Source organism: Falco biarmicus, chromosome 9, assembly GCF_023638135.1.
Source record: "Falco biarmicus isolate bFalBia1 chromosome 9, bFalBia1.pri, whole genome shotgun sequence".
In the NCBI taxonomy this organism is placed as follows: Eukaryota; Metazoa; Chordata; class Aves; order Falconiformes; family Falconidae; genus Falco; species Falco biarmicus.
Genome location: NC_079296.1, coordinates 36,610,718 through 36,634,781, shown reverse-complemented (window position 1 = coordinate 36,634,781; position 24,064 = coordinate 36,610,718). Strand labels below are relative to the sequence as shown.

At 53.1% G+C, this 24,064-nt stretch overlaps 2 protein-coding genes across 5 annotated transcripts in view; one reads left to right on the top strand and one right to left on the bottom strand.

The window, feature by feature from the left end:
• Nucleotides 1-2,233: 2,233 nt before the first annotated feature.
• LOC130155389 (steroidogenic acute regulatory protein, mitochondrial-like) lies at nucleotides 2,234-5,766 on the top strand. The gene is made up of 7 exons (XM_056352556.1): nucleotides 2,234-2,297; nucleotides 2,494-2,616; nucleotides 3,357-3,502; nucleotides 4,046-4,204; nucleotides 5,049-5,233; nucleotides 5,432-5,525; nucleotides 5,665-5,766. The coding sequence occupies exons 1-7, from the start codon at nucleotides 2,234-2,236 to the stop codon at nucleotides 5,764-5,766; spliced, it is 873 nt and encodes a 290-aa protein (XP_056208531.1).
• A 1,291-nt stretch (nucleotides 5,767-7,057) lies between these two features.
• ADAMTS14 (ADAM metallopeptidase with thrombospondin type 1 motif 14) overlaps nucleotides 7,058-24,064 on the bottom strand; it is a 39,441-nt gene continuing 22,434 nt past the window's right edge. For 2 of the 4 annotated variants that reach the window (XM_056352211.1, XM_056352213.1), the window contains exons 7-22: nucleotides 20,450-20,555; nucleotides 20,132-20,275; nucleotides 19,286-19,418; nucleotides 19,036-19,149; nucleotides 17,248-17,396; nucleotides 16,859-17,034; nucleotides 15,921-16,054; nucleotides 15,580-15,703; nucleotides 15,359-15,442; nucleotides 15,056-15,219; nucleotides 14,195-14,360; nucleotides 12,751-12,883; nucleotides 12,396-12,603; nucleotides 11,903-12,029; nucleotides 11,334-11,444; nucleotides 7,058-10,676 (exon numbers count right to left, since the gene is read on the bottom strand). In XM_056352211.1, the coding sequence (XP_056208186.1) occupies nucleotides 10,345-10,676; nucleotides 11,334-11,444; nucleotides 11,903-12,029; nucleotides 12,396-12,603; nucleotides 12,751-12,883; nucleotides 14,195-14,360; nucleotides 15,056-15,219; nucleotides 15,359-15,442; nucleotides 15,580-15,703; nucleotides 15,921-16,054; nucleotides 16,859-17,034; nucleotides 17,248-17,396; nucleotides 19,036-19,149; nucleotides 19,286-19,418; nucleotides 20,132-20,275; nucleotides 20,450-20,555 (2,405 nt within the window). In that variant the 3' untranslated portion in view covers nucleotides 7,058-10,344. The remainder of the gene's footprint in view (nucleotides 10,677-11,333; nucleotides 11,445-11,902; nucleotides 12,030-12,395; nucleotides 12,604-12,750; nucleotides 12,884-14,194; nucleotides 14,361-15,055; nucleotides 15,220-15,358; nucleotides 15,443-15,579; nucleotides 15,704-15,920; nucleotides 16,055-16,858; nucleotides 17,035-17,247; nucleotides 17,397-19,035; nucleotides 19,150-19,285; nucleotides 19,419-20,131; nucleotides 20,276-20,449; nucleotides 20,556-24,064) is intronic. The other 2 variants (XM_056352212.1, XM_056352214.1) reach the window with 1 other exon arrangement.

Sequence of the window (24,064 nt, the reverse complement as noted above, 5' to 3'; positions counted from 1 at the left end):
ACTAGTCACTGCTCTCTCCTTCCTTGCAAAAACTCCTATTGTACTTCCTAACTGCTGGGCCCCAGTGACTCCCCAGACCTTGTGAAAAATACAGAAAAAGTAGTTTGTAGCTCACCAAAGCAGCAGTGTAAATCTCAGCACTGAACAGAAAGCTCTGGCAATAGCAGATCTCCCATGGAAATGCCGTTGGGCTACACCGCAGCTCCCAAACCCCTAGTGCAAGGCTTGCAGCTTATTTAGGTTATGCACATCACACGGGCACACCTACAAGGCTTTCCTGCAGACATGAGACATGCACACAGGCACTTTTCTGGCCGCCACCACATATGAAGCCACCCTGGAGCAGATTGCAAATAAGCAGCAAAGGACCCGAGGAGCAGCAGCTGGCAAGGGGTTGCTGTTATAACCTGCCCAGCTGTCAGGAACAGAGGGAGAAAGCTGCTATGGGACACAGCTGTGCAAGCCACAGCAGCTGTGCTATGAGGTTACCCCTGCAGGAAAAGCCTGGGGGGGCGGGGGAAACTCAGGGCTGGGGCTGGTGAGTCAGGTGGGAAGCCTGGGAACTCGCTGAGCTGAGCCAACAAGTCCCCAGGGCTGGGATAAAACCTTCCAGCACAGCAGGACCAAAACCCATGGGAAATAAAGTTGAAGCCTTTGTAGGAAATTGTTCTGCCCCCTCCATTCCTGCCAGTATTGGAGGGATGCAATGCTTGCTATAAGAAAAAAGATATTAGCAGCACAGAAGGTGTTGGGAGAGACAGCTGGATTCCTCAGCTCACATGTGGGACAAGGCTATGAAGGGTGACATGGGGATGAGCCCCTGCCCTGGCTCATCTACCTGCACTGGCAGGGGCCGCTGCTTTCCTCAGCTGCGGGGATGCCAGGCAGGCTGCAAAGGTCACCCCATTGGTGAGTGGCTGCTCCTGGGAGCGAGCACGCACCCAAAGGGACCCAGCACCATCAGTTAGAAAGAGAAAATAACTATATTCAACTCCGTCAGCTTAGGGTGAAAATGTGAATTTCCTACTGCTGCTTTTCCTACTTAATCAATTACTCTGCAACCATGGCTATGCTGCCATGCCCAAAAAACATCCACAGGCATCTGTCTTGCTACTCCACTCCAAATAATACACTTTTCAAACCAACATGCAGTACTGCATAGATTCATCAGACTGTCCCCATCACCGCTGTGACAGCCCCAGGGCTGCCAGGGAACAGGCAGTGCCAGAACCTGCAGTGCTTGCACAGCAGCTGTGGAAGGACTGTCCCCATCCAAGCAAGAAACATGCTGACTGCAACCAAAACAGACTGCAAGTCTTGAAGTCTCTCCTATCCCTTTAAAGCCCCAAAGCCCTTCTGGCCTCTTTGCCCAAATATTTTGACTGTGGCAGCCTCAAAGACTGAAGTTAAAGTGAGCGGCAGTGATGCTGTGTAAAAGAGAAGCACCCGACCCATTGGCTACATATGGGTGGAAGAGCCTTTCCATGGTAAAAATCAAGCAGGGTTTTCAAAGCACTTGAAAAAGCAGGTATTGCCAAGGGGCAGAGGAGTACAGTATGGCTGTATTTTAGAGAGTGACCTAGTAGGTTTTGTGTTTAACCTTTAAAAAAAAACAAGGGGAAGGACTGAATAACTTCATGCCAAAAATGTAGATCACCATAAGCAACAGAGGTCTGCGGGGGATGATTAGGAGAGAATAAAGTAGGAAAGAGGAAAAAAAGGCATTACTTGAGGAGTTACAACAGCAGCAATTACCATCTTAACTTCCATGAAATTTTTACAGGAAGAAGCACCATTTTCTGCAAGTATGGATTTAACAGCAGCTTCCACACTCCCCAAGAGCAAACCCACATTGCCCTCATCTCCCACTCCATCCTCCATGCTGTGCCTGTGCAAGTGCCACCAGTTGCCTTTGCTGGCTTGGGTTTGCCACCACAGTCCTCGATAAAGTGGCACTGGGGACCACTAAAGTGTCCCATCCCAGCCATGCCTTGGGGACACGTTCATTCATAGCTGCCTGCAAAGGGCAGGAAAAAAGGCAGGGACGGCTCATTCAGAGGGAAGCATGGCCTTTCCCTCCAGCCCCTCCTCTCGCTTGCCTTGTCCTTGAGTACTCCTTATTCCCAGTTGCTATCTGGCAGCGTGGTCCTATCATCAGGTGCTGTCCTTCAGGCTGGTTATAAAGACGTGCCGGGCTGTAGCGTGCTCCCAGAGGCAGCCCTGCTCCTGCGCCATGCTGCGGGCCACCATCAAGCTCTGCTGTGGCATTGCCCATGATCACCTCCGCCGCCTGCCCGGTAAGCACCACTCGCCTCCCCTCCAACCTCGGGGAAAAAAAGGCAGAAAAGTAGCATTGATTTTCCTCTCGCGTTATATCACATACAGGGTAGTCTTGGTCTTAGCTGCAAATGAACTTCCAGCAGAGACCCAGGGCACCACAGCATCTCCCTAGCATGCTCTGTGCTCACCAAAGCCTGCATGTCTCTCCCCTAGGCTTGAAGATAACAGCCGCTGCAGCAATACAGAAGGATGTGAGAGGGCTGGTGGTAAGAGGATCCCATCGCCTGCCTTCCAAAATTCCTCATTATGTTCAGAGGCTGAAGGGGAAGGAGACGGGTAAGCTCAGCCCGGGTGGTTGGATACCATATTTCCTAGCCCTGCTCACAACCCCTTGCAACACATGGTGGAGGGATGAGTATTAAAATGCACCCTCTCCATATGATTTGACTTATATTTTGAGAGACAGAGTTAATTACCTTCTCATTCCTGGGCTGGTCTCCAGCTCTCTGGTAACTTAAAAGCATTCCTCATACTGACGGCAAGCGGGGTTAGCAAGGAGACCCTGAGATTCTGGGAAGGTAAATTGCATTGGTTCGCTGCACCGGCAGCCAAAGCTTCTAGCAGAGGTTACAGGAACTTATTGTGTTTTCTTGCATGTCTGCTGTGTCCCTATTTCCATCGCTTACCCAAAGACTTGAAAATTCGCAAATTCATCTGGCTTTTTTGAAGTGTGGCTTGGTCCAAAGGTTGCCTATGCAGTGTTAGTAATACCCAAGCAACATGCAATTTGTACCACGGTGTTACTGGGAATTGATTTGGAAAGCAATTTCAAAAAGCTTTCCAAGTAGTCAGTACAGACTCAGTGAATGAATGCCAGGGATGCTCCTGAGGGCAAGGGTTTCTGCAGTAGGCTGTCCCCCAGCCCAAGAGGGAACCAGCTGCGTGGTAAAAGCCAAGACTTCAGGTCAGCAAAACCCTCTGCTCCAGGTCTGTGTGCACTTCTGTACTCACAGCCATGTGCACAGGTAAAGCTGGGGGGGGGGAGCTTTTCACATTGCTCTGCCTTGCTCCTGCAGCCACCTGCCCCGAGCCTGCTGGAGACATCAGCACCAGCCGGTTCCCCAGTGTGGACCTCTCCTACATCACCCAGGGAGAAACAGCCCTGAAGCGAGCGCTGAGCATCCTGCAGCAGCACACCAGCTGGCAGGCAGAAATGATGCTGGTAAAGCCCAGCCACCTCTTGCCTTACTGCTTTATGCCACAAAAGCTCTCGGGAGGAGAAATGAGCCAGGGGAGGGGAGACATGCTTTTCTTATTTCTCCTGCTTGAAGGCACACCATGGGCACAGGAGATATGCCATGCAAAAGCATGCACAGCAAAGAGGGCTTCCAAGCAAGCCTTCATTAAAAACATTCACAAGCAAATCTGCAAAGTAAATAGACAGCAGGAAAAAGCTTGGAAGGGGAAACTCAGATAATCGTCTTCCTGGGGAAAGCCAGGAGTATTTCTGCAGAAAAACCCAACAGATTGTGACTTTGTTGTTATTTACAGTGTTTGTTCATTAAGCTGTTTGCTGAATTGTTTAGCTAGGAAGGAGCTTAAGAAAAAAAGCAATCATAGCGGCATGATTTAAATATAACGGTTTTTGCCTGTAAACCAAGCGGTGATTAAAAAGAGGACTGGGATAATTTATTAGCAAGACATTTCAGCATGCAGCTGATGACTCGGGGCATTTGGGGTTGATACAGGCTCTCTGCTCTCCCAGGACTCTGGAGCTGCCGTGTCCAGCACCGCCCTTCCTGGGCTGGGCAAGGTGTTTCGGGCAGAGGTGATCCTGGCCGTGCCAGTGGCACAGCTGCACCAGGAGCTCTTCGAGAGGATTGAGCAAATGCCTCAGTGGAACCCAACCCTCAGCCAGGTGAAGGTAAGGTGGGGAAGGACTGGCAGCCAGCGATGCCATCACACACAGACGGTCCAAGATGCATTGCCAGGGTTGCTAGCATCCAAGACCTCATATTTATCAAGGTTTTTAAGATTGCTGAAGGATTAAAGCTAATTCCTCACTTCTGCAAGAGCAGGATATCACCCCAGGGAGACAAGATGTGCTTTACTGATGTGGCGTTGAGAAATGTGTCACTTCCAAGCTCTCTTTTCTGTATGGTGCCTATTCACAGAGGTTTTTCCACACTGTGGGACTCTGACATTGCTCTGACTTTAATGTCAGGGAGAAGCTGTCCAGGGGAATCAGACAGGTCAAAAAAAAAGAGGCAAAACCAAACATATCACACTGCAGGGGCACGCCCAGGAAGCTTATGTGCTGTCTTGGGCTTCTTTTGAGTATTCTGCCTTATTTCTCAGCTCCCATATCACAGCACATCCCTAAGCAAGCTGCTGGCCTCAGAAAGTCTCCCCTACCTCACCTGGGCTGGCTCAGATGCTACCCAGCCTCTGCTTATTTATTGCTACCACTTCCCTGCCCCTTCAGAAAAAGAAACAACACAGGGAGAGTCCCATCCCAGATAAAAAAGGCTGCAAAAATTACCAGCTTTCCCCCTTAGTAGTCTGCAGGGGATTGGGACTTAATTATCACCAGATGCAAGTCCCAAGCCCCTGCTTTGCTGCTGCTTCTGCTCATGCTGCCACCCCACACTGCTGTCCCCAAGGTGGATTAACGTCCCCTGGACAGGAGTAAGGGGGTGGCAGGGATGTCCCTGGAGGGGCAGTCACGAAAAGCCTAATAATGCCTGTGGTGCTCCTTGTTCTGGTAGGTGCTGCAGCGTGTCGGGGCGGACACACTGGTGACACACGAAGTCACTGCTCCCAGCCCAGGCAACCTGGTGGGCCAGCGGGACTTCATCAGTGTGCGGCACCGTGGCAAGAGGGAGACAGCCATCTACCTGGTGGGCACCGCCACCCACATCGAGCCACTGCCTTTGCAGGAAGGCTGCATCAGGTAAAGTCCCCTCCACAAACGACCATCACTGGGTATCGTGTCACTGCAGGGGGGAGACCACTGCTATAGCCATGAATGTTTGCACTGGGCATGGCAAGGGAGGCACACGCTCCTCTTGTGTTTGCTCTGGGATCTCCTTACACTCGTTGTTTCCCCCCTGGGGTGGACCCTAACTGCCTGCTTCACTGCCCACCACAGGGCTGAGTCCCGGCTGAGCTGCATCGTCCTGCAGCCGCTGGCAGGGGACCCCAGCTGTACCCACTTCACCTGGCTCCTGAGCATGGACCTGAAGGCAAGTGCCACCGTGTTACTTGGGTGAGACAGCAAGGGGTATGCGTCCCGGTGTGCAAATGCACCCTCCTCCCCGGGATGGGCACCCCAACTCTCTTTGACCCAGTGGAACCAAATCTGGGGTGTTTTCTGTCCCAAAGGGCTGGATCCCTGCGTCTGTCATTAACCGTGTCCTGCCGCAGTCCCAAGCAGACTTCATCAAACACCTCTGCCAGCACCTCTCTGCCACCACGTGTCCCTGAGCGGTGGGAGGACAGAGTCTGCCTGAGAACAACGGGGACAGCCTGAGCTGGAAACTCGTTCCTGCCCCTGCTCATTGCCACTATGGCTGAGGAGCTGCAGCCACCAGCAACGGGGCAAGACTGTGCACCCACCCACTGAGCACGGAGGATGCTCTTGACCCAGCACTGTGCCCTTGCTTCAGGGACAGAGCAGAGCATCTGCAAGCTGGGGCGACCAAGGCAGCACCAAGCCTTGCATTAGGGGTTGCCTGAAAACCCTTGCCCAGACCTCATCCACGAGCAGCAATGGTAGTGGGTGTTTGGCATTGCTCCTCCTTGCCATGCACAAGGGAAGGGGGTGGCTGTCAAAACGCAACCTGATGTCAGGCATCGCTGCCCACAGTGCAGTTTGTTCTGCAACTTCAGCCCTGCCCCAATTTCTTCACTCTTTATTTATTACCTGATCGTGGCATCAGTCATCAGTGCAAGCTCAGGGGCTCTTTTTAGCCTGAACCAGTAACACATCTTTATTTTTGCGATAGCTAAGGTATGTATTTGTGTGTGTACAGATGTATATACATAGAGGTTTTTCTCCTGCTATGCTAACAGTGGCAGGCACAGCCGGAGCAGGCATATGGCACTAAAACCATGTCCCAAGGGGTCAGAAATGTGCTTTTCACCACCAGTTCAATCGACTTTGGGTATTGCAACACGAGAGAGGGCGGCAAGGCAAGTGAGAAAACAGCTAGTGGAGGCAGGCAGCAGGAAGGTCAGGCTCAGCCCCAGGACCTCATAATGCAGCATCAAGCCCTCCAGGAACATGCCTCCAGGGGAGCTTGTCACTGCAAACCTGCAGCATGATAAAACCCCTGGTGGGTTTTGTCCTCAGATGATCCTCAGGAGATCACCGGCCATCCCACACCCACAGCTCTCTGCAGCAGCAGGGATAGCCAGTCCGGTGACCCTGCACCTTCGGAACAAGCACACTGTGCCATAAAGCCGCTGCCAACCACAGCTAGAAACAAGCCTTGCAAGAGTGAAACTGAGCAGCTGGGTGTCATGAAATGTTCCTGCAGCCGTGGCAGGGTGCTTGGAATTTTTACCTGTGGGGTTTGCTGGGTCTTCATCTTATTTAAGGTAGGGGGGAATAACCACAAAACAGTTATGTGAAACTAGCTGATAAAGAGGGGCTGGGCTGAAATAAATTAAAGAGCTGGTAGCTCGCTGTGTGAAATCCATGTCACCAACTACACACAGGTCACACTCATATTTTCCCCCTCACACACCCAACCCTCCAAATAAATCAACAGAATGAGATCTTGATGTGGATTTATTTATTTTACATTATGTTAGAGTTCCAAAAAAAAAAAAAGAACCCAAAAAAATTAATAAATATTAAAAGTTAAAAAGCTCTGAATCTTGTATGTACAAAACTTTATACATCATCGTAACACTGGACAAGGTTACATCACAGGAATGACTTGGTGCGTACACCTGGCGCAAGAGGGTGTGGGGGACCGGAGCACCCTCTCCTCCTGGAGACAGGACCAGATCCCTGCTGGGAGGTGGTACATTGCGGCACTCCATCCCCATGCCGCAGCTTTCCACACACCATGGCATCTGTGCAGCAAGAAGCAACCCAACGTCAACCTGCCTTAGGCGCTTCCTGCGTTCACTCGGAATAAATACCCAGTGCTGGGTCCCAGCCCTGCAGCATCACCACCCCAGAGCACCCGCACGCGGCAGAGGGGGCTTTATCGCACCCTGCTTTAAATCCCACCCACCTCTCTCAGCTAGAGGGGGGGGGTTAGCACCTGCAGCGCAGCCCCCCTGCCCCAAAGCCTACCCGGGGACCCTGGCTGTGGGGTGCAAGGGGGCTGGGCCAGCCCTCAGCCACAGCTCTCCACCGAGGTATAGCAAGGAACCACTGCAAATATTCCTAATGCAATAAAGCACTAATGCCCAGGACAGCACTGAAGGAGGGGTACAGCCAAGATTTTGAGAGGAAGGCATCAGAAGGCATGCACGCATGCATATATGCTGTGTCCTGGAGACATTACAGCCCATTTCTGAGGGGGGAAGGTTTTGCTTTTATTCAACACCTCCGATGCTAGGGGACAGGGGGCTGAACGCTGGAGAAAAGCCTTGCGTCAGGCTGGGAAAGGCAAAACAAGCTCCATCCTGCCCCGAGCCAGCCCAGGGCTGTCCCAGCAGCAGGAGAAGACTGTGGCACACCCTGTGCCAGCCCCAGCCCTCCCACCTGCACCTCCAGGGAGAGATGCGCCTTGAAGAGTAAACAAAGTGTTATCTTTGGCACAATAAATGCTGGCACTCCCAGCTGGAGAGCACTGCTGGTGGATAGGCCGGCAAGGGGCACAGCAGTGGTATCAACAGTCCAAGGGATGAATCCCACCCTGGTACACACGCAGTATCTCACTGATCCTGTGGTTTCCAATACCTGCACACCTCAGATCCAGGCACCCCGCTGCAGAATTTCATCGGCATCCCTCTGTCTGTCTGCTCCCACAAGGTGTGCTGGTTGCTTGGCTCAGAGTGATGTGGGGCTTTGTTCCACCTTTTGTGAAGCCCAATTAATGCCAAAGGGCAGCACCCAGGAGGCTGGGGACCTGGAGCTTCAGATGCTTTTAAGAGTAGTTAGATAAGCGCTCATCCTGCCTTGACTCAGAGGCGCTCCAGGCGCAGGAGGGTGCACAAGCTGCCGTCTTAACATCTCTTCAGCCCTTTTTGTACTGTGGCATAGCTCCAGGGGAGCACTGCAGAGGCAGTCCAATGCTTAAAACATCAGGAATGCACAGGGTCTCCATTCATTTCAATTAAAGCATGTACCTCAGCCTCCTCCCTGCTGCAATCCACATCAGACCAGCAAAGGCTGAGGTAAGCCTGCACTGATGTGAGCTCCTCTGAGATGCTCTGACCTCAAGTGCCTTGCAGCCACACGAGTGCTATTGATGCAGCGCTCTGCCCCAGCACCAACAGCACTGAAAGCACCAGGCTCAAATAGCAGCATGCCCTAAACCTGGCAGCCTCCCAGTACATGCCAAGCACTCCGGGCCGCCTTGCAAGCAAGCCCCAGGCACCTGAAGAGCTTCCCAAACACTGCCCCTAGAGATGCCCCGTCCTGCTCCTCAGATGTCCAGGGAAGCAGTACCATCAAGGCTGCAGTGCACGCACCCATTCACGTGCTCCCAAGAGATCCCACTTTACAATGCCAAACTGGTCTTCCTGGCAAGCCTTGCCTTCCCCTGATTCCACCTCTCTGTCCCCAGAACCTCCTCCCTACCAGCGTTCATCCACCATGGAAGCCCACCTTCCCCTGCCACCGCACCTGGAGGTGCTGGATGCCCTCAGCTGGAAGGCTGCACACCACTAAGCACCGAAACCATGGCAGCCCCACTGGGGACACCTCTTGGAGACATCCCTCAGGGACACAGCAGGCTGCCTGACCCCTCCCCGGGGAGGTTTTGAGGACTATAACTCCTCAAGGCAGACCCTGTGCCTGGAGCAGGCCTGACATCAAGCAAGCTGCACGCAGCCCTAGGCTCCTAAAGTGCTGTGCATACATTTAGTACTTGGCACAATATTTTAACAGCGTTAATCATCCCCCTTTCACCCCCTCCCATGCAACAAAAAAAGACACAGATGAATCTGCCTCTCTCCTTTTGTCATAACTGCCCTTAAAACCCACTCCTGGCTTCCCAGATGTCCCCATCTTCCTCCAAAACATGTTGATGCCCCACAGGCACTGGGTACAAGGGTGCAGGGATCAGGCTAGTGGTCCCGGGGAGGCTAGGCATCGGTATCAGCTCAAGGCTGGCCAAGGGCATCATTGGCTAAAAAGTCACCGCCAGGTGACAGGCATTTTTTACATGTATTTTTGGTCTTTGATCTTGTTCTTATTGCTCATGTTAGGGTTGCCTGGACCTCCTCCTGCCTATCCTGCAATGCAGGACAGAATCCGGTCTATAGTTTTCACACTCCATCTTCCCCCAGACATGTTTCCCAAACTCTCTACCCCAACAGGGACAGCCCAGGGCAGCAGTCTGGGCATTCCCTGACACTTCCCCCAACGCACCCCACCACCTCCCTCCAGTTCCTTGCCCCCCCCCAGATTCCCAGCATCCTCCCATTGCTACCCTCAAGCTCTGAGCAGCTAGGCTGAACTGCAGAGCCAGGACCCCCCTCTCCAGCACATCTTGTGTTGCTGCTTGGGACAGGGGCAATAAAAAAATCAACATTCAAGCCCCCTCCCCCCAAATCTTTTTAGCACCTTGGGAGGAAGCGGCCCATCTAACTGCAGCCAAGCTCCTGTCACTATTTTTGCTCCTTTTCACCTTTTTTTCTGTGGCACTGTCAAAAAAAACATGCCACAGCAGGGGAGGGTGAGGGAGATCATGAGAAAAAAAGTGGCTTTCCCAGGAATTTCTGGGTGAGCCAAGTCATTTCCAAACCTGGCTACGCCACCCACGAAAACCATTACTGGAAGTTGGGGGGTGGGGGAGAAGAGGGGGAGGAGGGGAGAGAGGGAGGGAGGGAGGCAAAAGGCTTCCCCTGCCCTACGGCAAGGTGGTCCCAAGAGGGTTACCTGGCTGCCCGGCCCCTGCCCAGCTTGCTGGGGGCTGGCAGCCCCCCAGGGAAAGCACCGCTGTCAGGCATCCCTCTGCCACCAGCTGGCTCGGCCCGAGGTGCTGGGGTGGGGTCCCCACCAGTTTCCCCCCAGGCAGCGATGGTGGAGCTGGGAGCAGCGGTGCCCTGGAGAGCACTGGGGCCGGTGGGGGGGGGCAAACTAGTGGTGGAGGAGGCCTTCTTGCTGCAGGATTCGCAGCAGAGCTTGTTGTAGCCAGGGATGGAGCAGTAGCGAGCCAGGACTTCCATCTGGCAGAAGATGGACTTATCCCCAAGGCAAGGCTCCCCTGGAGAGGGACAGAGCAGTGTCAGACAGCACAGATGATGAAGATAGCATTAAGCTCCCACCCCTCCACCTTTCCGACAGTCCCAAAGGCAACAAGACACCCCCCTACTATTGCTCTCTGTCCCAGGGCAGCAATTTTGGAAACGCTTGTATAGGAAAGGGGTTGAGGGAGTTGGAAAACAAAGCCCCCAAGTGCATGGGAGATAAAAATCACAGAAACAGATGCTCCAAACCAGCATCTTAAATAGGATCCTGATGCATCTCGACCAGCTATGAAGCACTGTAAGCAACCCCTTGCTTTAAGCAAGGGGCAAAAGCCAGAAGCTATCACCCTGCATGGGTAAACACGGCAGGCTGAAAAGAGTTCAAGGTTAAAAGGAAAGGGCATAAAATCTGGGAGGCAAAGGGAGTGCAACATGATGCCCAGCCAAAGGCAGTGGCAACTGCAAGATCCCGGACTCCACAAGATGGCAATCGAGTGGCAGGCTTTGCCAGCAGAGGCATCAGGCGTGTAACGGTGGGAGGCAAAACTCCCCAAAACCACTGCTTGGATGCGCATCCTCCCTCCCATCTGCCTGCGTTTCCCATGGGGAGCGGCAGAAGCCCTCGGGAGGGTTATCCCGGGAAACGTCACCCTTACCCAAGCAGGGACACTTACTGGAGGAGATCTTGCTGACAGGGTTTTTGGTCCCATCCTGGGGCACTCGCTGCACTTTGGGCGTGCCATGGTCACCAGCATCGGTGCTGGCCGTGATGCCAGAGCCCTTCCCTGCAGAGAGAGCACCATGATGCCCAGCTGCCATGGGAGGCTGGGAGCACTCAAAACATCTTAGGGGGAGTATTTTAATGAGGAAATTTTTTGTTTTAAGGGATCTCCTTAAAAACAAGGTCCCTTGGGGAGCACCTGGTTGGCCCAGCACTTAAGCCACCCAGAAAAACCCAAAACGAACTCCAGGGTGCCCATTCCATCATACCTCAGCTCACCGCATCTGCAAACTGCCAGAAAACCCAACACCACCTACAGCAAATATCAGGGCCAAGAACAGAAAAGTGCAGTATTTTGGCTGGTGTTTAACCCTTTCTCTGCCAGCACCATCAGGGATGTTCAACCTGACCTGTGCTGGCATCCCCCTGAAGCCAAGATGAGCTGGAGGCGTGCATGAAGGTTGATCCCCGCTGGTGTGTGCCCCCCCCCCCCCCCCCCCGAGTGCCACCTCTTCCTCTCACCTGGGCAGAGGGCCACATGGCAGCCCTGGACAGCCTCCGGCTTGTCACCCTCGCAGCGCCCACCACTCTCGCTGCCTTTGCACACCACCTGCCGCTGCTGGACGCCTTCCCCGCAGCTCGCCGAGCACTGTGCCCAGACAGACAGTCAGCGATGGGGTGGGGGGAGCTGGCATGCCCCAGCAGCCACCCCAGTGGGGTATTTGCAAGTACTTGCAGGTGACTACTCCTCAGGTGGATATTGCTTTCTAATAAGGAGTCTCCCTACCCATCTCCAGCAACCCCCCGCCCTCACTCTCCACCAGGATGCACAGGGATGCTATCCCTTGTCTAATTTTGATTTTCCCCACAAACCATCACTGGCTCTTGTACCCTTATCTCCATCCCTATGAGACTAACCTACTCTGTAAGCACCTGGCCCTCACACCCAGCACCTATTCCCTCCTCCCGACACTGCCACGCAGCCGGGGGTCCTCCTCCTCCCCAGTTAGCTCACCTCCGACCAGGCGCCCGTCCTCCACTGTGCAGGGCAGGGCAGGCGGCTGCAGGGCCGGCGTGTCTCAGGGCGCTGCCCAGGGCAGTACTTGGTGTGCAGGGTGCGGTTGGTGCCATCCTGCAGGCGCTGCACGCACTGCACCGCCCGCACCTGCACCCCCAGCTTGCCGCAGGACCTGCTGCAGGCACCCCACTCCTCAGCCACCCAGCTGCGGGAAGGGGAAAGATGCACATGGTGATGCCTGCCATTGCGAGGTGATGCCCGCGCTGAGAAGCAGCTGGTGCACTCCCAACACAGCCCCACATACCCCATAGAGGGGATGAGAGCACCTTGGGCCAGCCGGGGGAGGACTTACGCTGGCTGGGAGCACTCCTGGATGTTACAGCGCCGCCGGATCGGCTTCGGCTTCTTGCCATTGTCACAGAAGTTTCTATGCACCATCCGGTTGTCACTTTTCCGTCGGCAGCCGTATTTGGTGTACTGGATGCCTGGGGGCAGAGCATGGGTGCCGAGGCAATGGGTGTGGGGGTCCCACCAGCTCCCCACCCGGTCACTCTCCTGCATCCCTGCTGGGACGCATGCTCTCAGGTGTCACCATTCAAGGTGGGACCCAAGCAGTGCTTCACCCCAGGCTCGCAGAGGATTCTCGTGTGGGTGCTGACCCCCATCCTCCTGGGGTCACCCAGGCTGCTGTAGGGTGCACACACATTCAGCCTTTCCCTGCTCCCTCTCCCAAAAACCCAGGTCAAAACATCAGAGTTTCTTGGTGGAGACACAGCCACCACAGCCCCAAGAGAATTTAGCAAGCTAAAAATTTGGCTTTATTTCTCCAGATGAAAGAAAAAAAGCAGCACATCGCAAGCCCAGCCAAAACACTGCTATAATTTGCCAAATAAGCTGTGCTTGCTTGGGAGCAGACCAGACTGGGGCTAAGCCAGCATTAGCCATGAGATGCCTGCCACCCTGCCAGGAGCCCTGCTGCAGCAAGGACCAGGGAGCCAGCAAGAGCTTGTTTTCCTGCTCTGCAAGTCCCAAAATCTTCCAGCTGCAAACTGGTCAGCGCAAGGTGGAAGCATGAGGTCTTCTCCGTTATTGGAGGGTCAGGTAGGTTGGAAGTGATCTCTGGAAGTCTCTGGCCCACCTCTCTCTCAGAGCAGGGCCAGCATCAAATGGAGCCATGTGAAGGCAAGGCTTTCATGAGCAAACCTCCCCAACACCAGCACGCAGGCACACATGCTTCCTCCCAGAGGGAAAAAATCCAGCAATAACTCTGCTGGGAGCCCAAATGTACTACGGGCCCTCCATCACAGCACCTGCTGGGGTGTCCACACCTATTCCCATGCAAGCTTTAGGTGCGGTCACCTGCAAGATCACTACTCCTTGGCTCAAATCCAGTTAAACACAGCCAAGGAATTAAAAAACGGTAGCAGGTACACACGGATAGACAGGCAAAGGTATGCACACACAACAACATGGGCTGTTTTCATAAGAAATCTGGCTAAAATGCTTGCCTAAACTGCTCCACAACACTGTCCGTTAACACTCATATTTCCGTGTAGATCCCCCAAATTACAGAGGTGCAAAGAACATGGGTATGGGTGTAGAGAAGAAAGCCAGGGCTCCAAGCAGTACCAGGTCTAGGTCTAAAGCCTTGCGATACATGATCTTGGGGAGGAACACTTAAAAGCAGCATCTGCATGTTTGCAAGCCAGAGCTGCCCCAAAGGGCTCAGGCACTGCCTAACATACCCAAGCATCCTCCCAAGCATGCACTGTAGGCTGCTACGAAGGGAAAGCTACCTCCTCCGCACGCCTTGGAGCACTGAGACCAGCTCTTGAGGGCCCACTCATAGGAATCCATCTCTTCAAGCAGGACGTTGTTGTTTCCAATCATGGGCAGCAGGTCTTCGTGGATGATGTACCGGTACATCAGGCTGCTCCTCGCCTCCTCCTCCTGAGGGATGACCTGCAGGCAGAGAGAGGACAGTTGGAGAGGGGGAAGGAGATGAGGAGTGATGCCATGGGAGAGGGAATGGAAGAGGAGGCCATCAAATAAAAAAAAGAAACTAACAATGACCACATGGTACAGTACACGTAAGAGTAGGAGAAACAAACCCTATTATTGCCTCCAACATGATTAGGTGGGCTCTGAACACAGAGTCTACCCTTCGGGAACACACCTCTCCAGTTGTGGAGAAAAACACTGCCCAAACATCCCAACTCCAGCCTTGGGTCGCATGCCCCTGGTCTCTCTTCTGACCTGCAGGACCACAGTCTATGCCCAAAGCCAGCACCAGCCACAGGATGGATGGGAGTGCAGACCTACCCCTTCCCTGGGTGCTCAGGGAACCCATCCCTAACTCCTCCACGTACCAGTACAGCTAAAACAAGACATGGAGTCACAAGCAATTGCTGCACAGAGCGAAATACAGTTGGACTCAAAGGTAAACACCTGAGCAATGCATCTTTATAGCATTCTTGCATGCAGCTCATTGCTCCTTGCTTTTGGCTAGCTCATATCCCTGGTTTTAATGATATGCCCTACATACCTTCTCTACTGAAGTCCTTCCACCACCTCCTACATCCCATCTCAGACCACCTCTGTACTGCTGGGTGACAGTCATCCCCAACATCCCCAGAGCATGTGTCACCCAGGCTTACCAAAACACTGATGGCCTCGTGCAGAGGACCACTGGTTTTCAGGCTCTCCTTGCCATGTTCAACGGTGTATTCCCACTCCAAGCCCATCTCAATAAACACTTGACTTTTAGCTTCTCTGCCCTTGGCGTTAGGGATGAAGTTACCCGTGGCTTGATTCTTAACAGCTGGAGGAGAAAGGAGGTATTCCAGCATCATTTCCTTTGGTCTGCCTTTGAAGGACTGGACCCTTTGGGTGGGAATTGTAAGAACAGGGACAAGGAAGAGGTAGAGGGTGAAGGGAGAGGTTAACTACAGAGTACTCACCAATGCTGTGAGATGCCGGCTCCATCTCTTCTATCTGAAGGTGCCTTGCCCCAGCTGGAATCTCAAACATCTTCAAAACACCTGCTGACAGGGAGGGAAGGAAGGACGGAGGGAAAAGGAAGAGCAGGTTTGCTCCAACTGGACACGCAACCACTCACACCCACACAAGTATCCAGCTGCCCCTGACTGAATCCACTCCCAAACCCATCCAGCCTGCTCACCTGGCTGCTTGGGGGTCTTGGCCAGCGTGCCCTTCACTGTCCGGCAGTGGGAGTTGTCCCCCCCGCAGACCCCACACTTGTCGTCCTGCTTCAGGGAACCGACCTCCTTGTCACAGCCGACATGCTGTCACCCGTGGGGAAAGAGAAGACAAGCACGGGGTTACATCCCTGCAGCTCATCCCATCGCGCCACCAGCCCCACAACCCTTTGCTGCACACAGGGTCGGTCCCTGGACTAAAACATACATCCCCAAGGGGTAGTGGGTCAGGGGGATGCACAAGCACTCTCTTGGACAGGCAAAGGACAGGGGCAGTCGCACGCAGCCGCCATCAGCTCCTCACCACGCACTCGCCCCGGACGCAGATGCTGTAGGGGTCTCGGTAGCTGCACCGGGTACCGTCATGAACAACCTGATTCATGAACACCACGTCCCCTGTTCCCTTGGACTGGCAGATCAGCTCACACTTCTGAGCATCTGTAGCAAAATAAAAAGGGGGAAAAGGGGGGAAAAAAGGGTTTGTGGAAGTATATTAGGGTGTTAGAAGATAGAAACTCGTATCAGCTTGTATCCCTGAGCACAGCCAGACTTCCAAACCCCAGACTAACCACGTGCCTTATTTTGCCACGTCTGCTTGCTGCTCAAGAGCCTGCACTTTTGCCCAGCACACATGGGAAATTAAGAGAAAGCAACTGGATGGGACACACTACGTGACACTGCAGGGAAAGACGCCTGGCTGTGTGCGTGAGCGATCCCAAGCCAGGCAGGCGGACCTGGCGCCCAGCCAGCCCAGAGCAGCACGCTCCCCACTGTGGCTCCAGCAGTGAGCAGGCAGAGCCATCACCCCACCACCTCCCAAGGAAAAGAAGACCTCTGTGTGTCAAAGCACACGGAAAGCAGAGATAAAACTTTTAAAGTAGTGCAAACAGATTTATCTCTGGCCACCACTACACCAAGGGGCTCTCCTCTTACTAGTGCAGGAGGAGCAGGGAAAAGTTTCAACATGGGCTGATCTTCCCAGCCCAGCTCTGCTGCACTTTGAGCTGGAACCAGAGCAACGTTTGGGTTTCTCTATGTGACACCTGAGGGCAAGCACAAGAGATTAGTTTTAAAGACCTGGCTGCTTGATGCTCACTTATTGCACGCTAGTTTCCAGCTCAGGAGCTTTCCACAACCCACCACCTGTGCAGCTGGCCCAGTCTCCGTCCCACAGTGATGGCCACCTCTGGGAGGGAAGGCACTTTGGCTACTGCTCCTTTGCTAGGACCCACCGCCGCTCACCGTCGTGATGCTCGTAGGGAAGCCAGGAGTGCTTGCTGTTCTGGTGGGTGTAGTAGGAGTTGCGCTTGGAGCATTGCTGGGCACGGAAATCCTGGTAGGGCCCTGGGCACTCCTCGGCATTGCACACTTGGTACTCGTAGGTGGCTCCTGGGCAGTGGCGACCACCATATGCCGGGCTGGAAAATAAAGTAGGTGAGTTAAAACCGCATCAGAGGATGCTGCTGTCCAAACATGACACAGCTCAGCACCAAAACGCATGGCACAGCTCATGCAGGAACAGATGTCCCCACCCCTGCCCACAGAGCACATGAGGGGAAGAGTAAGGGAACCTCTGACTCTCAACTGCTTCCAGTTTTACCCCCGCTAAAAGGGAGGGAGGCCAAACATACGGCGGGTTGTCACAGCTCCTGCTGCGAGAGCGCACGCCACCCCCGCAGGTCCTGGAGCAGGAGCCAAACTTGGACCAGGAGCTCCAGCTGCCGTCCTGGCTGTAAGGCTGCTCCGACGTCTTCCAGATGCAGTGACCCTTGAAGCACCACTGGAAAAGAGAAGAAAAGACGGGTGAGCTCCACGCCTGCCTCCTCCAAGGTGCTCAGCACCAGTAAAGAAAGCCCTCCTGCACCCACAGCACTACAAAAATGGCTCGCAGTTCGCAAAGCATGGGAGGAAGGTGCTCTTCATCACGGCCTCGGGCATGTCCTTCTTACAGGAAGCAGGAGCAGGAGTGGTGCCCAGGCATGTGACAGCAGGGCTGCCCTCCAGGCTGGTTTGGGGACGAGCAAGCTGCATCACTTCATGACTGAATCAGGAGCACAAGCAGCCCACGGCTTTGCTCCAAGAGCACAGCTCCATGGCTGGGACGCACAGCAGAAAACACAGCAGAGGAGCAGGGATAAGCAGGGCAGGCTCCCAGCACATCTGTACTTGAATCTGGTATAGAAGAGCCTGCACAGTGGTGGTTTACATCAGCTGGGAAGCTGGCAGCTGGGTTATATTGCTGTGTTTTTCTCCAGGGTTTACTTGTTCACAAGTGTTTCGCTTTTAAAATCGTAGCTGGAAAAGCGGGCAACAGAGGAGGTGTGATTTGCTCCAGACATGATATGCAAGCCATACGGCTTCCCAGAGGGAGAGATCAGGATGTGGAAGGACAAACCCGTGCAAAAGGCTGAAGGCACAAGCTTGGGGCACGCAAATATCCCTCTGCAAAACAAACTCCTTTGGTTTTCTTTCCGTAATGCTGTATTTTTTAATTCCTGGACTGGTTTTCTCTCTCCAGCCAAACTGCCCCTCTCCACCCATGCAGATCCTCGGGCAGGCACGGAGTTACACCGGGATCTGGGATGGATGAGCCCTGCGGATATCTCTCCGCTGGCACAAGGGGGATGAACCCAAACTTTTGCATGGAGCACAGCAGCAAGCTGCTGGGCATTTTGGTAAATGCAATCCGGAGCTCCACATTTCTTCCCATGCACGTATAATGCCTGGCATGAAGCTGCAGTGTCGCCTCACGGGCACCCAGACCCAGGGTTTAACGCCAGCCCTGGGGAAAAGTCACCAGTGCCTTCGGTGCCCACTGGGACAGATGCAGGGAAGGTCCCTGAAGGGGCAAAACACTGACCAGCCTGTGGACCTCCCAGTCAAGATGTTGCAGTCCCCTGGAGCCACGTGCCAGCACAATGTGTAACGCATCTGTACATGTTTCAGAAAGCCTCATTTTGGAAGCTTTTGGCAAACTGCCATTCAAGCACTTGGGGAGGCTGCATTTCGAGCAAGATTGCTGGGATTTATACAGAATCTCATCACAAGTTGTTGCATACCTTATGCCCAGCCACTCTCCAGCAAAGAACCACCCAACACCTACATGGGCCAGCAGCTTTTCCAACATATCCACACTTTCACACTGTGCTAATGGGCACGCCAAGAAAGCCTAAGGTAAAAGCCTGATGATATCCTGAGATTGGATGTGCAATGTCATCGTCGCTCTTTTGCCAGGTAACAAAACAAGCCCTGCTTCTCTGCAGACACAGGCAGATCAGAAGAAAACCAAAGCCATAACTGAGCACAAACCGAGGAAAATAAAGAGTAATGCCAGCTAAAAACTAGGCACCCACTGACTGCTGCCCTCAAGGGGGTCCCTGTCCCCTCCCAAGGAGGGGGCAGGCAGGACCAGCCCCTACCTTGCCTGGAGAGCACTCGGTCCCATCCAAGGGTGGCCCCTTCTTGGTCTTGCAGAAGTAGGGGTTGTCAGGGTGGCTGCACCACAGCTGCTTGCAGGGGTCGAAGGTACGGAACTGGGGAGCACAGAGGAGCTGGGCTGGGACAGTAGCAGCAAGTCCCAGCAGGCCCACAGCACCCCTCCTTGCCCACGCGGCGCCTGGCTGGGGGTCCCGGAGTGAGGGGCAATGTGGCCATGCAACCCATACTCACCGCCGTGCACGTTTTGTAGCCCACACCAAAGTCAAAGCGGCACTGCTCGTCCATGGAGTAGTTAATGCCTGGCAGCTCAGGTAAAGTGGGCCACTGGTGCTCAAAGGGGTCATCCAGGAGGCAGTCGTAGGAGCTGCAGAGGTGCAGGGCAGAGGCAAAGCAAGGTCAGACATGGAGGATTTCCTTCCTTCAACCCTTCCCTCACCTACAGCCCTCTCTCCAAATTCAGATACTGAGAAATCTGAATTATCTTGGCACTGATGCTAACTACGCATTGCTGGAAAACATGTTGCTAGCAAAGACCCCCAAAGACAAGCATCCCTCCGCTGTCTGCAGCTCCCCAGGAGACAGAGCACCTTGGTACTAGTGAGTACCACTACTGCCACCTGCTTTCCCACCACTCTTCTTGGCCCCAACACACAGAAAGCTCCTGGCCTGTCTCTACACCTTTTTAGTATGCAGCACAAAACATTTTATAGCCTAAAGGGGAAACCACACAGGCAAAGCAAATGGCAAAAATATTTGACACGTGGGCTCTGCTAGCACAGAGCTTCTGCAAACTGTTGCTCTGTTGACATCTTCAGCTTTTATCAAGCTCCTATTTGCCTTCAACCTCTGCAGCCCAACGATGACATTGCACATCCTTGTGCAAGGAACCAAAGCTGTTAATAGAAGAAAAAGGGAAAATAATCTCCCAACGACTCATTTTTGCTAATCTGGCCAAAACAAGCAATCCCAATGGGGACCCATCTGCTGCTTGCTTCATGCAGGAGTTGCTGGGTACAAAATGCACGCAGTCACGCTGTCCAAAGGGAGAACGTTCCCTCCTGCTTAAAACTGACTTACTGAATGTAGCGGTTGAGCTCCTGCTTGCTGCAGCGGGACCAGTGGTAGCGGTGGAAGGCAGCCTGGACCAGTGGTGCCATGATGCTCCCCATGCTGGTCTCATCAGCACAGCGGTTGCCCTGGCCGTCATGCTCCATGCCTAACCTGATGGGAAAAGCCAGTGTGAGATCAGGTTCCTGGGCAATTTACACCAGCTTGTTGTGTGCCACAATGGTACGCACGCTGGCACCAGCAGAAAGTCCCTTCTGCAAAGAAAGGAGCACCACCATACTTGTCCCCCCACCAAAGGGGACAGGCAGCTCTGCCCCCGTGACTTACACATGGCCAGTCTCGTGGGCAATGACAAATGCTGAGGAGAAGCCATCTTCATGGTTGAGGGTGCAGCTGCGGAGTGGGTGGCACATCCCGGTCACTGGTGCGTAGCCTGGGGCAAGGGAGAAGGGAAGAAGAGAGGAAGAGAGGAGAGAGAAAACCTTTGCGGGGGAGGGGGCGGATGAAAAATTTAAAAAAAACCCCAAAACACAACCACAGCCTGGCTTCACTGCAACACGAGAAGAAACAAAGAGGAAGGCACTGTAGAGACAGAGCTGCTCAGGTCACTTGCTCACCAGAATGACCATCAGGGCTGCCAATGCCAAAAGCAGGCTGAGGTTGTGCTGAGGCTCACCAGCAGCTCTCTGCCCTCATGCCAAAACACCCGGGCCGGCAAGAGGGCAGCAAAGGGACCCATGGGTGCTTTATCGGTGTCGGTGACCACAGCCTCCCAGCCCAGAAACGGCATCCCCCCCATTCTTCTTTATTGAAAAAAATAAAGAAGAAAGGAAGAGAAAGAACAAAAGGTGTGAGGTGTCCCCCAGAGCCCCACCAAAAATACAGCCTTGCTTACTGCGGGCTACAGGGGACCCCTGAGATGCACCCACACATGCACCCACACCAACCCCAGGCATGGGGGCACCCCTCTGCCAGACAGAGACAGGGAGGACCATGCACCTCCCCAGCCCCCAGCCCTCGATCAAGTGCAGTGCAGTGGGGCAGCTGTAGGCAGGGAAGCTTTCCCCCCACCCATTCAGCAATGCATCATCTCTATTTCCGTTTATTTTCCTTTTTGCTTATGTTATTTTTGCCCAATTCAATTAATTCCTTGGCTTCTTCTAGAATTTACTGTCCAATTTTTTTAATTTTTTTTTTTTAAAGACTGACCCTTTTTGGCATCAAGGGGAAAGAAGTTAGTGAGGGAAGGACTTACAGGTCTCAGAGGCAAAAGCAGGGCAGGACCACGCTGGATAACTCTGCCCTGGGGATAGGGATGCTGGAAGAGGAAAGCTCAGGGAGCCAAGAGGGAGGCTGAGCTGCAGCAGGAGAGGGGTGCTTATGAGCTGAAGGTGGATGCACACCCCTGCGCCTGCCCTCCTGCATAGACCCTGGCCAAAACACTGGGTCCATGGAGTCCACGTGCCACCATCCTTGTGGGCCACTTGCTCCACACCAAGTCAGCAACTCATGACTAATTGTCCTGGAAGAGGGTGGAGAGGAAAGGAGTGACTGCACTCAACTTAGTTCCCAAGCTGAACAAGAAGGTGGGTCCCGGCACTGTGCAGCTGGTCAAGGACAATAGATTACAGTAAAAAATAAAAGGTTTCCTACAGCTCTGCCCTGAAGTCAACAGTCACTGACTTCGTGGGTGCACCGGGTGAACTGGAAGCTGCACAGGACAAGGGATGGGTCGCTGCTGCACTGCTGGGCACCCAGAAGTTACCATCACTACAGGTATAAGGCAAAACCAAGGAGGTTTGGGGTGAGCGTTTCCCTCGATATTTCTATTTATCAGCTAGGCGGAGATTTTCCAGGGTGTCCACCTGCACTGGAACTTCTGAAGGAAACTTTTCTCATCATAATAATTTAATTTTTCAAAACAAGCCCAGAAAAGAATCTTTGAAGGGCTCACTTACACGGTACTTTGTGAGAAGCGATGGATGCATTTTTGCTTATACTCCAAATGAAGAGGTCAGGTGAACCCAAGTTGCCAAGCAAAAAGCTGAACATTAAATAAATATGCAATTCTCATTACATGCAGAGCAAGTTCATTTCTGCCTGCAGAACACCACATAACCTCAGGGAAGCCCCCACAACAGCAAGGATCTTCTCAAGGCAGCCTGCTTCAATAAATACACTCGGGGTTTTAATTCAATGGGGGAAAGTGTTTTTCATCTTCCTCACATTCAAGTGGGCAACCAGACTTACTCCAATGAACAAACAAACTAAAACACTGTAAGAAAGACAGCGGAGAAATGACGGGCTCAGTGGATGCTGCAGTCAAAAGGAAAGCAAAAGGTAACAGGCCAAACGAAGAGCTTGAGAGAGACAATCAGATCATTTGGTTTAACCATAAAGCAATGAGTCGGATCCTGGATAAATCATTTGAAAAGATTTTTTTCCTCCAGGAAACTTTCCATAAGAAAGAGTAAAAATGTGGAAAGTTTTCTGTACAAGGCAAGAGCAAATATATTTTGTCTAGGATAAAAATGGGACAAATTCCCAACCAAAAAGGCTCTGGATGCCTGGACTGGAGATAGGACAAAAGAATATGAAAAGGTGGATGCTTGGGAAGGCAGACACTGGTTTCTCATAATTAAAACCTCAGTGAGAACTGGAAGAAGCATAAAGGGTTCTCCACAGAATGATGGTCAGAAGGAACTACCTGGGAAATACTTAATTGATAAAAATAGATTAGCCTGCAAACACTTACCAGACACACACATATAGGAGAAACGGCATGTCCTCACCATACCGGCAAGACACCAGCCAATCTCTTGCTTCCTCCAAATGCATTTTATTCTTCTTTATGGACACTTCCTACCTGCTTTCAGTCTCCCTGACCTTCTAACATGGACTACGAGCCTGCTCAAAGGCCAACCATAGGTCACCACAGAGTAACAAATTAAAACTTAAGCAAAAGCATCCTTCAGCCTGGGCCAGAAAACCCTTGGTGCCCACCCACTGCAGAGGGACATGGCACTCTGGTTTAGACAGAGCTGCAGCAGCAGCAGTCAATAATTTATAACACATCTGTCCACTACCAAGAGGCATTTCTCTTTGAAGGGCCGGAGTGTACCTGCAATCCGCATGCAAGGTCAGCACAGCTCAGCTGTCCCTCCTGGCCCTTCCCCTCCATGCCTTCCAGCTTCCCTTGATTCCCAAAGCAACGATTGCATCAGCTTTCCAAAATTTCTCTGTGTTGACCATGACTGCTCCCATTCCCACCAAGAGGCCACAAGCAGAGCTGTTGCCAGCACCAAGAAGTTTTTGTAAACCCCCTTAGGGCTTGGCTTGGACCTGCCACAAAGAAGAGCTACGCCACAAGACCGCAACGCTCCGCAAAGACTTGCATCCAGTGCCATGCCAGACCATTCGCTGGTCTGGTTTACTGGCTAAGGGGAGGTGACAGGACACAGGGAGGCACAAGCCATGTCTTGTGAGGATGTGGTGATGGAGCATCATTGGCTTGCCAGCATGGAAATAGCCCGGGCTAAGAGGATCGCATGGGTTAATGAGTTGAACCAGCCCCATCGCCATTGCTAATTGGGCCCACAACTATAAGGAGTGATGAGGCATCAAACTAAGCACGGGCTTGACATTTAAGCTCCATTTCCAGGTCCCTGTGACTTGGAGGACTTCCATCTTCAAAGAGTTCCTTTCTCCTGGCTTGTTGATTTAGGCCAGGGGTCCTCAAACTTTTTAACCAGGGGGGCCGGTGTGCGGATGAAGTGGCAGGCAGTCATCTGCGGCTGCTTGGTTTCCCCCCCAATCCCTGGCGGGGGTGGGGCAGGGGGGGTCTGTAAATACCGGGGACCGGACTGAGGACCCTGGGGGGCTGTATCCAGCCTGCGGGCCATAGTTTGAGGACCCCTGATTTAGGCTGTAGGGTCTTTGGAG

Excerpts from the sequence above, each read along its gene's own strand:
- LOC130155389 (XM_056352556.1), top strand. The coding sequence starts at position 2,234 with ATGCTGCGGGCCACCATCAAGCTCTGCTGTGGCATTGCCCATGATCAC. Across the intron at positions 2,298-2,493 it reads TCACCTCCGCCGCCTGCCCG|GCTTGAAGATAACAGCCGCT; the intron begins GTAAGCACCACT and ends TCTCTCCCCTAG. Across the intron at positions 5,234-5,431 it reads TTGCAGGAAGGCTGCATCAG|GGCTGAGTCCCGGCTGAGCT; the intron begins GTAAAGTCCCCT and ends TGCCCACCACAG.